The following is a 12,484-nucleotide window of genomic DNA, read 5'->3' as shown; positions in this document are numbered from 1 at the left end:
ATTTTTCTTTGGGTATTTTAGTCCTTAATAGATTCTCTGAAACTTTCTAAAACTGTTATTTCTCTTAAATCATCTCGATGTTGAATGATGATGACACATATTGAAATAAAAATGCCAAGTTTAAACATTACTCTCTACCTTATACTTAAATGATAGTTAATCATAATTCCCAGTATAGATCAATATTTTTACTGGTTGATTACTGAAGCTTGCGGTATATATAGATGACAAAATAATTTGATTGAATGTAAGAGTTTTCAAATTTTATAATTAATTAGTGTCTTCAGATTGGGGAAATCTATGAATTTACATATTGTAAATTTGAGTATAAATTGAACATAATTATATATATATATACACACATCTATTTTGAAATAGATATTTAAAACTTTAAATATTATACTGCAAGTATAACTTTAGCTAAAAGAAGACGGATAAGTTACAGTTTTCTTAGTAAAACAAAATACTTATTTTACCAGTATTTTGTTATGGTTTAAATTATGCTTATTAACCCATAAGAGTCACTATCTCTATGCCATTGGAAATCGACAAGATTCCTATAAAGTAATAACCAAATTTATGATTCAATACTTAATTTTTGAAGTAGGTATTTCACCACTGCCTTAGTTTGTATATAAATGAAACAGTAACCCTACTGAAAACAAAACAGTGATATAAAATTAGTTTGTAAAATAAATAAGGCACTAACATTAACAACTATAAAAGAATGATATATAATTAGACAGTTAAGGATAGATTTACCCTTGTTTGCTAATTGTTAAATTTTGTTAGAGACAATATAAATTGAAATTATAATTTTGTTTCAGCAGTTATGTATCATTTGTGTTGATTGCACACTGATGTCACGAAAAAAAAAAAAAAAACACATATTATTGAACACTTAATAATAATTGCTGCATGTTTCCTGTCAATAGTTCGCTTCGTCACTACTAATCTCATTAATATTTGTCATTCCGCAGTGGTAACTTAGTTATGTAGCAGTTTTCTAAAACCAATAGAAAAAAAAAATTGTTATTTAGTTGATCAAAATTCTAACACTATTATGAATAGTGGTATTATAATTAACATGATGAACATGAACATTATATCATCACTGCCGTATCACCAGTGTCTTTTCATAAACATCATCATAATGACATCCATCAATTCATCATGCTTTTTTAATATTGTCATCATCATCATCATCACAAACATCATATTAAGTTACAATGAAAAGAATCAGAATATTACTGACTATTGATAATGATAATTGTTTCTCAATATTATATATGTTTATTTCCAATTGGATGCATATATATATATATATATATACACTAGTGATTTATCTAGAGTTTCTTTTATACCAGTTCCAGAACATTGGAAAACTTTAGCCTACTTATGAAAATATCTTAAAACTATATATATATCTGAATGTAGTATTATGCCTGAGTTGATTTATAACATTTATACAGAGTAGGAAAGGAAAGAATAAAATCAGACTATTTGATTTTAAATTGTTTCATAATGAAAAAAATATATGATAAAATATTGGCTTTCCTTAAGACTGTAATACTTTCCACAAATTTCATTATATATTTGTTTATTATTCTTTTTGTTAATGTTATTGAAAATATATATATCTTAAGATGGATGCATCTGATGCATCATTTTTTTTTAATTAATTATCTTTGAAAAAAAAAAGTAATATATTTATTTGCCTTTAAGAAGTAATATATTGTTTCTGTTCTTATCAAAATATATATTTAAAATAATAAATGATAATTACAATGCTTTGTTTCCTTTTCAGAAATGTAATTTTATTTTAGACTGTTTTTAATATATTTTTCTATTATTTTGAGCTTCTATATATGGGATAGTGTAGCAGCATTGAAATAATTTATTGGGTTAATCAATCAATAATTCTTGTACTTATATATGTGTATGTACTAATTGAAAAGGAAATAAACTGATGACCAAAAGATGGAAATGTTCCATCGTGACTACAAACATAACTTACTGAAAGAACGGTAGCAATGGGATTGAGATATTGATACAAATAATTTCTTTGCTTTTAATTTGAAGCAGAATAATGAAAGTACATTGAAATTAGATAATCAGCAAGAAATTATTTTATGTCTAAAATAAGAACTAAATCATGCTTCTAGATAAAGAAATAAACAATAGTATGCCATTTCAAATAGTTCTATAATAAAAACAAAAATTATAATTTTGGCCCATGGAAAAGAAAATTTGATGCATTTATTCAATTGTTTTCTTTTTTTTTTGTTTTTTTTTTTACCCAATTATCTTGTTATAGGGTGATCACAGTAATCTTACACACAGAATTCCATCAAGTCGATACAACAAAATCAGGCAGAAGATCAAAGAGAAATACGTAAGTATTAATGTAAAATTTATTATTATTATCATTATCATTATTATTATTATTATTATTATTATTATTATTATCATTAGCATGCCAGGCAAAGTGCTTAGTTCAAATTCTAAGTCCACTTTGCCTTTCATACTTTTGGGGGTCGATAATATAAGTACCAGTTGAACACTTGGATTGATGTAATCAACCTACCCCTTACCCAAAATTTCGGGCCTTGTGCCAATAGTATAAAGGATTATTAATATTATTATTATTATTACTTTGGTAATAATTTCGATAGATGCACATTTTTCAATTATTATCCAATGAAGAATTATTAAAAACAACCTTGCTTTAAGTAGATGTATATATTTCATGTCCCCCATCAAAACTATTTTATTTACTTCTCTGAAGCTTTTGAGAAAAATATAAATATCACAAACCACATTTGGATTTATAATCTTGATTTCATATAATTATGATCTTAATCTCTGAAGTATCATTGCTGTTCTTCAAACAAATATTATCCAGTGAAATATATCTTTTTTAATAAACTTGTAACTGGCTGTTGATTAAGCCTAATTTTAATAGGATCTTCCATTACTAATGCTTATCTCTAAAAGTAGCCAGCAGATTAAGTGATATTAGCTGAAGATCATACCAGCGTTCTTGAAGTTTAGATGTTGCAAGATTTATTTCTCATCGTATAAGAACAGCAGCTGACTGAAATCTCACACACCTTGTTCTTAAAAGATATCATTCTTGGAAGAAGTTGAACTCAGTCTCACAATGATCCAGTTAAAGTGTTGTGAAAAAGTTATAAAACTACATGCTTCCTTATAATTTATCCTATCATTTTAAGGTTTTCTTTCTTAAAATCATAGGGTAAGAAACTATTGCCATATTTGATAGCATAAAAGATACATGGGCATATTAAACATAACCCAATTTCTGTATCACATATGCATATATGCTTTTGTATATTAGTTTTCTCTAAATAGGGTTATTTTGTTATCCAAACAAATTTTTGTTTTCTCATCAGATGAATTAGTGCTTTCTACGATTAGGCTTCGAAAGTTGTAAAGTATAATCATTAACAAAACAATAAAATATTTCTTTCATGTTCTTTCCACTCATCCTGTGCCAGTAGCTTTGCTTTTTCAGTAATACAGCAGTAATCTGAATCGTTATTGATAAAATATTTAATCAGTATATATTTGTAATCGATGTCTTACAAGTAAAAGTGACAACAATGTGTGTGTGTGTGTGTAAAGTGGTATATATTCATAAATATTTAGAGAGTAAAAGTAACAACAATTACACTTGTATGTATATACATATCATTCTAATGTTCAATATTATAAATATATTATTGTTAATCAGAATATTTTAATGACAACAATTCAAAATATTACTTTCTTTTGTAATATTTTCAAACTGTTTTGTAAATGCTGTAATTAGTCCTAAAAATGTTATATAAACTTTTCTGAAATAGAAATTATTGGCATTTCTGTTTATTTTTATACCTAATAAAAATGTTCTCAAACTAATAAATATTTTTTTCCCCCTTATCTAGGCTGATTGGCCTCAACCAATGCCCGCCATTGGTCGTATTGCTAACTTCAGTTCATTGCGTAAACACAGACCCAAGGAATACCAGATATACGATACCTACTTTGGTAAGGATCGTCCCATCAAATTAAAATTCAATTATCTAACTTATTTAATTCCATGCACTTTTACCCTTTTTACTGATTTCAGCAATTTCGCAGTGGTCACATTAACACACAGTGATATTATATATCTAAGTTCTAACAAATTACACCGGGAAACTAACAAAAATCTCTAGATTATATAAAAATCATTGCAATAAAACAGTTGTATCAATGTACAACTGAATCACACATAATAAAATATATAATACTAGTAAATTCAAAGCAGCAATCTTTGATAAGCAATTCAGTTGTAACTATTTTTACCAGATAAAATTTGAACAACTATAAAGTTAAAATTATAAGTCAAGAAATCAATAATGAAATGTATTGTGAACAATCTTCAGTGAAATAGTTTGAAATATATTAATTGAACTTCATTCAGTCAGCTTCTTTTACTAATATTGTACATATTGGTTGTCCAAGATGAATATAATATAGTGAATATTATAAAAAAAAACAATAATAATAACGAACCTAATTCATACAGTGCTGAGGTGCACTGCAATAGCTTTACTATTGAGAATATGAAATATTTTTTCCCATCATGTGATTAAACTATAAAGACCAGTTATTCTAATAAAAAAGACAAATAAGAAATATTAAAAAGCAGAAGATGAAAATAAAGTACACTATTTGCTCAAATATTAATGTTCTTGCATAACCAATACAATATTTACATAACACCCTTGTATTTATTTAGATACTACGTTACACAAAGCTTGATAAACATTTTATGTGTGTGAGATATATTCACTAACATACTTTTAGAATATATGAAAGAGAGACAAAATGTTTATAAATCCATTAGGATGCACTAATAATATTTTCTTTCATATCAATGTAAATGAGCCTATTACAATATATTACAAACAGTTTCAGACCAATGTTTATTACGATATCAGAGTGACTATGAAAATGATTAGAATACAAAAAGCAAATTCCAATAATCAAATATAATAGTAAAAACGCAATCATAAATATCATTTGTATCTTATTCAGATCGCCGTGAAGCTATTCCTCGCTTTGTGCGTAAGCCACGTAATGTTTTGGCTGGTGAAGGTCAAATTGCTAAATTTGACTGCAAAGTTATTGCAGTTTCACCTCCTATTATTACATGGTATGTATCATAATTTATAATCTACATTATATATGTGAAATTAATTATATATTGTAATCGTTTTAAAGGAATTAAAATTTCTCATCTGAAATTAACAGGGTATATTTTACTTACTTGAGAGGCTAACATGCATTAGCTTCTCAACACATGTTATAAAGATATCTTTTCAACTACAACTTCATTCTGCCAAAGGTGCTTTTTATTGAGTTACCTGGCAACCTTAATATTGCCAGTAGCACAAAAAACGTACACACAACACTCTGTAAAATGGTTGGCATTAAGAAGGGAATCCAGTCATAGAAAACCATGCCAAGACAGACATTGGAGCATAACCCAGTCCTCTGGCTCATCAGATTCTGTTGAACCATTCAACTCATGCCAAGAACGAAGACCAATATTAAAAGACAACGATGGTGATGGCGACGATGATGATGACGATGGGCATGGCTATGTAGTTAAGATGTTCACTTCACAACCATGGGATCTTGGGTTCAGACTTTTACTATGCCCCCATATTGTGATTTAAATTTATCTAAATTTTTTTTTTTTTTCTAATAGGGCAAAGGAAGATTCCATACTCACTCAGAGTGTAAAACATATGCAGAAATACAATAACAACGAATATGAACTGAAAATCAGCAGACTGAAAGTTGACGACAAGGGTGAATATGTTGTAAGAGCAGAAAACTCTTTTGGTTGCCGTGAAGAAGTTGCTATACTTAAAGTCGAACGTAAGTGCAACTTTAATGAAATTCTGTTTCATATATTAATAGAAAACAAAAATCTTGCCTTCAATATTTAAACATCTGTGATCAGTTTCAAAAGTATATAAAAATAAATAGCTTGGCATTTTAAATTATTGTACACACACACACACACACACACACACACACACACACACACACACACACACACACACACACACACACAAACACACACATATATATATATATATATATATATATATATATATATATATATATATATATAAAACAAATAATAAATGAGTATATGCATATATACGTACAGGTATGTGCATGCCTACGTCTACCTGTATATATAGGTGCATATCTGGGTACAGGACATTGCAAACAAAACGTAGACAAGAAACTAATAATAACCAGAGTACAGAAAACACACAAGCCACATAGAGAACATTTTCCTTCATCAGCTACCCCCGTTTTAACACCGGCGTTTCGAAGAGTTGGGCAGGACGCATCGTTAAGACGGCTCTTCCCATGGACCGCAAATTAAATTTGTATACACAAATTAAACCTGTGCCATGGAGGAATGTAGTGGCGGACAAAAAACAAGACAGGAAAACAAACGAAAACGAAAACAAGATAGGAAAACAAACGGAAAAGGCTATGCGGCCAGACGTGAAAAATTATGTGTATATGAACGCTGTGAGGGACGAAGTAAGTTCGCGCGTTTGCTCGGCGATAGCCAAGGAAGAAAAGGAAGCATGTGATCGGAAGCATGTGACCAGGCAGGGGAAAGGAAGAGAGAGTGGTAGAGGGAGAAACAAAGGGAGGAAGTAGAAGAATAGGTGAGCAACGAGAGAAAGAGAGGAATATAGTAGTAACAGAAGGAAGAACGAGAAGGGAAAGAGAGAGATATAGTAGTAACAGAAGGAAAAACGAGAGGGGGCAAAAGTGATAGAGAAAGAGATGTGTGTGTGTGTGGTGGTGGCACAATGGCCCAATGGTTAGTGCAGCAGACTCGCAGTCATAGGATCGCGGTTTCGATTCCCAGACCAGGCCTTGTGAGTGTTCATTGAGCAAAAACACCTAAAGGTTCACGAGGCTCCAGCAGGGGGTTGTGGCGAACCCTGCTGTACTCTTTCGCCACAACTTTCTATCACCCTTTCTTCCTGTTTCTGTTGTACCTGTATTTCAAAGGGCCAGCCCTGTCACACTCTGTGTCATGCTGAATCTCCCCAAGAACTATGTTAAGGGTACACATGTCTGTGGAGTGCTTAGCCACTTGCACGTTAATTTTACAAGCAGGCTGTTCTGTTGATCGAATCAACTGGAACCCTTGTTGTCGTAACCGACAGAGTGCTACGATATATATATATATATATATATATATATATATATATATATATATATATATATATATATATATATATATATATATATATATATATATATATATATATATATATATATATATATATATATATATATTATTTTGACATTTTAACTCTTTATCTGTTTGTGTACTAATTTTTGTTTTTGGGTATATGGAATTTAAAACTTCTAAGAGTTTATTTAAAAGAACTTACACCAATTTTGATTGGAACATTTAGAATACTCTGTGAAACTTGATAAACTGTAAATTTCCAATTCTTATTATTTCAGCAATGAGAGAAGTCAGCCGTCAACCATCTAGCCGTGAGGGTACACCTAGAAGGTAATTCAAATTCACATGCAAATAAATCTTGTTTTGTAATCTAATTACAATTATATTGAAATCTGATTAAAAAGTAAAATAATTTTAAATGTCTGCAATGTCTTATTATTAACATATCTTCAGTTTATGTACTTTTAATTGTAATAAAAGTAAAAACACAGGTCTTATCAATTTCAAAGAGAGAAATAAGCTACAAATTTATATCCTAACTTTAAATTTCAATGTCTTTATAATTTAATATAATATAATTTATAATATAAATTTCTATAAAATAATAAAAAAAAGATACTAAACACTAGCCAATGATCATGGTGATCAAAAGTCTGAGATTCAGTTTTTAATTGGAACAAATTATGAATTTTGTATCTGATGTGTCGATAGACATTAACACCCTTGTGTGATTAAAAGGTGGATTTGTAGAAATCTTACAAAGAGTAATGTCTTGTTGAGACACAGGAGGAGAAGGCATTGGGGTCTCATGTATTGGTAGTTGGAAGTTACATCTGTGAACACATTGCTTTGCCCCCACTTCATTAAAATCATATATCCACAACCAAGGGTATAAAAGTATCACTAATTGTTCTGGGTTGAATAAGATATGAAAAACAGTTATTGTCTGTTCTTCTCTAATGTAAAAATGGTTATTTATAATGTCTGAAATTTTACTGAGTTTGGTATTTGGTAGAGACTTCTGTCCTAAACATCAGTATACCGTTTACAAAATAGTAAACTTCAGAAGAAAGATATTGTGGTAACCATTCTTTCAGCAATTTTCTGGTATTAAAACAAAACCTGACATAGAGACATCTGCTCAATGAATTATCTATAACTCTAGTTATTAATCTAAAATATATTTCAGTTATTTTGCTGTATCTTAGGAGGGTCATTATGTCAATAATAAACACATGCACTGGTTCTCTTTCACTTTTATTGTTATTCATCGATTAGTTAACATCTAATCAATTAACTGATCAATTGTTCAATTAATCACTGAGTCAATCAAACAATTAAGTTTGTCAAAGTCCTTTCGTCACCCTTCACAACCTCATCAATGACATACCCTCTCAGATCCAGACCTGCTACAGGTTTTCTGTCTTTACATCTTACACATCTTTACATCTTACAAACCAAATGCAAAAATTTAACTAGATTATGTAAAACACGTTAGATGAAAGACAAATCTCAAGATAACATCTTAAGCATTGTATGCATAAATGAAATTATTATATGATTCAAAATTATATTTTTCTAATATTTATTATTATATGATTCAAAGTTATATTTTTTCTAATATTTATATTTTTTCTAATATATATTTTTTTCTAATATAATTATTATCTATATTTATATTTCTAATATATAACATAATTACAGATGTCGATAAAATGATATCATTACAGTACAGCTAATGGTCATAGCTTCCTTAGTATATGGAACATTATTTTTCTGTTACTTTATTCAAAAAAATATTGATGCAACAAACATTTCTGAGTCAAATACTCTGTTTTATTTTAACAGGAAAGTGCGTGTGTCACAAGAGAGAGCAGTTGAAAAACCAAAGGATATTCCTCCTTCATTTACTTTTGACCTTCGTGAAAGACTCATTCAGCTTGGTGTTGGATTCAAGCTTCTGTGTACAGTCGCAGCTTTGCCACATCCGAAGGTAAATATACTAGTTTAACTGCAATAATCTACTTATGTAATAGAACTTATCTAAATTTCAGCAATTAACCTTTTAGCATTCAAATTACTTTGTCAAAAGTAATACTTATTTACTCACATTGTTTTGAATTAATCATGCATTGTCTCACAGCTTTGAAATTTCAGTGATGTCATTGTATGTTTTTAGAATAACATCGGAGGGTTAGTGTGAGAACCTGGGTCTGGATGATTTAATCATAAAGCAGGTAGACTAATCGGCCAGATATGACCAGTTTAAATACTAAAGGGTTGAATTATAACAATGTATTATAGTGTGTTATGGTGAAGGCACGTGGTCAAGTGGTTAGAGTGTCACACTCGCGACCATAAGATCATGATTTCAATTCTTAGAGCAGGTGGTATGTTATGTTCTTATGCAAAACACTTCATTTCACATTGTTCCAGGCGAAACCCTTGCATTGGACCAGCATCCCATTCAGTGGAGGTGGGAGTGTTGTAATCTCAGCTACTTATATACCATGGAAACTGGCTTAAGCTCCATCTTTATGAGTTCTAGGTCTCATGACACTTAAGTGTTTGTAGTGTAATACATAATATGTATTCTTCATGAATCATTTTGAAATTATTATTATTATTACTATCATCATCATGTTTTTCTTTTGCTTTGCATTTGTACAAGTTGGATCCAAGTCTCACCCAGAGACCTCAAGAGACAACAAGTTAGAAGTTCATGTAGGTGTTATGCCTAGGGTACCATATATTTGAATTTGTACATAGCGTTGTTCTAGATTATTATTATTATTACTATTGTTATTATTATTATTATTATTATTATTATTATTATTATTATATGAAGGTGGTGAGCTGGCAGAATCATTAGCACTCCGGACGAAATGCTTAGTGGTATCTCACCTGTCGTTAAGTTCTGAGTTCAAGTTCTGCTGAATTCGACTTTGCCTTTCATCCTTTCAGGGCTAATAAATTAAGTACCAGTTGTGTACTGGAATCGATCTAATCGACTGGCCCTCCTCCTACCAAATTGCAGGCTTTGTGCCTATAATAGAAAGGATTATTATTACTTTTATTAAATTTTACTTCTCGGAGCTCTCAATTTTACTTGCTCCGGTTAATTCTGTGAAAGCAGTTAATTATGCTGTCAAAGGTCTCACAGGGTCTGTTTCTATGAATTATAAGATACGGTACTTAGATGTCAGGTATCATTGAAAATACTGAACACCCAAGTACCAATCTCAAAATCCTTGCTGTCTCCAATAGAACAGTTTTTTGAGCATGTATTTACCCTCATGTCAGTTCCAATTTCTCTGACATATTTCTCAAACTTGGTTGTTAGTGTTCCAAGTGCTCCTACAACTACTGAAATGGCAGTTACTCTCTATTATTATTATTATTGTTGTTGTTATTGTTGTTATAATAATCATTATCATTATTACAATTATTTGCAGGTCACATGGCTTAAAGATGGAAAAGAAATAAAGACTGGTGATCATTATATGGTTACTTATTCATATGGAATCTGTTCATTAGAAGTACACACAGCTGAACTTTCTGATGCTGGTAAATACACATGTATTGCAGAAAACTCACTAGGAGAGGTTCAGAGTTCATGCCGAGTGAATGTTGAAGGTAAGTATTTATTTATATTTGTTATATATTTTAAAATCTGCCTCAATAAACTTTGTCCAACATATGCAAGCATATATATGCTATATATATATATACATAAAAAAGCACTATTTGAGCGTGATCATTACCAGCGTCGCCTTACTAGCACTTGTGCCGGTGGCATGTGGAAAACAACATTCGAGTGAGGTCATTGCCAGTGCCGCTGGACTGGCTCCTGTGCAGGTGGCACATAAAAAACACCATTTGAGCATGACCGTCACCAGTACTGCCTGACTGGCCCTCATGCTGGTGGCACGTAAAAGCACCCTCTACACTCTCAGAGTGGTTGGCATTAGGAAGGCCATCCAGCAGTAGAAACTCTGCCAGATCAGATTGGAGCCTGGTGCAGTCATCTGGCTCGCCAGTCCTCAGTCAAACCGTCCAACCCATGCCAGCATGGAAAACGGATGTTAAACGATGATGATGATGATGATGTTGTAGATGGTTTCAATAACTATTTAGATACTTCTCATCCATTAGACAAAATTCCGAGGTTATGCTTCTTAAATCTGAGTGCCCTGAACTACCATCCGAATAAATGTTGTTCAGTTAAATGGGAAAATCAAAGAATATAAACATTCAGACATTAATGTTTTACATTCAGCATTAATGTTTTACATTAATATACATCAAGCTATATATATATTAATATACATCAAGCTATATATATATTAATATACATCAAGCTATATATATATTAATATACATCAAGCTTTATATATTACATTGTACATCATGTTATATATGTTATATTGCATATAATAAAAGTAATTAATTTTGTTTTTGTATATTGTGATAAAAAAACATTTATATACATTTCCTTTTCTCTTTGAAAACTTGTCTGTGTCTAATTTCTGGGTCAACAAGCAAAATTAAGATGGAATGACTAATTGCTATATTACTGTAAATCCTCGAGTATAGTCTGCCCTTGAGTATAATACGCAGGGGATTTTTAGGGGGCTGTACTTCTGAAAAACCTAAACCTTGTGTATAATATGCACCCCTTCTCTAACTTGAGTCAAGGAGGTCTGTATAATGTCCTTGGTTTGTAAATGTATATACGGTAACGTCCTTTATTATTGTTGTATATATAACATAATGCAAACATGTAGCTTTTTTGTGCACTTTGTTTGCAGAAAATAAAGAAATAACAGTAATAACGTCAGTGAAAAATAAATATTAAGTAAATTGCCTTCGCATATTTATCATTTAGAAAATTTTGCTTAGAAAATATATTTCAGTTTTAACCTCGTATATAGTATGCACTAGAAATTTTGACCTTTAAATTTTGGGAAAAAAGTGCGGATTATACTCGAGGATTTATAGTAAATGCAACATCGAATACAAATACAAGTTAAAATCGTAATTCAAATCCTGCTAAATGCAATCTTTGGTCTTGAATTATTCTATTAATAATTGAATCAATTATTATAATCTCTTTTCTAAAGCAAATTTCCAGTTAATATGAACAGCTTGTTGAGTTTGCAAGCTACTACCAGACATTTTGCTTCTTTT

The 12,484-nt window shown here is 30.4% G+C and overlaps 1 protein-coding gene across 1 annotated transcript in view; it reads left to right on the top strand.

The window, feature by feature from the left end:
• LOC106869746 (twitchin) overlaps window positions 1-12,484 on the top strand; it is a 238,288-nt gene that overhangs the window by 210,207 nt on the left and 15,597 nt on the right. The window contains exons 85-91 of the mRNA XM_089354884.1: window positions 2,318-2,395; window positions 3,951-4,053; window positions 5,089-5,206; window positions 5,765-5,937; window positions 7,573-7,624; window positions 9,143-9,287; window positions 10,750-10,930. Of these exons, the coding sequence (XP_089211010.1) occupies window positions 2,318-2,395; window positions 3,951-4,053; window positions 5,089-5,206; window positions 5,765-5,937; window positions 7,573-7,624; window positions 9,143-9,287; window positions 10,750-10,930 (850 nt within the window). The remainder of the gene's footprint in view (window positions 1-2,317; window positions 2,396-3,950; window positions 4,054-5,088; window positions 5,207-5,764; window positions 5,938-7,572; window positions 7,625-9,142; window positions 9,288-10,749; window positions 10,931-12,484) is intronic.

The sequence above is a fragment of the Octopus bimaculoides genome, chromosome 7, assembly GCF_046866305.1.
Source record: "Octopus bimaculoides isolate indiv1 chromosome 7, ASM4686630v1, whole genome shotgun sequence".
NCBI lineage: Eukaryota > Metazoa > Mollusca > Cephalopoda > Octopoda > Octopodidae > Octopus > Octopus bimaculoides.
This window is presented reverse-complemented; position numbering and strand designations above follow the sequence as displayed.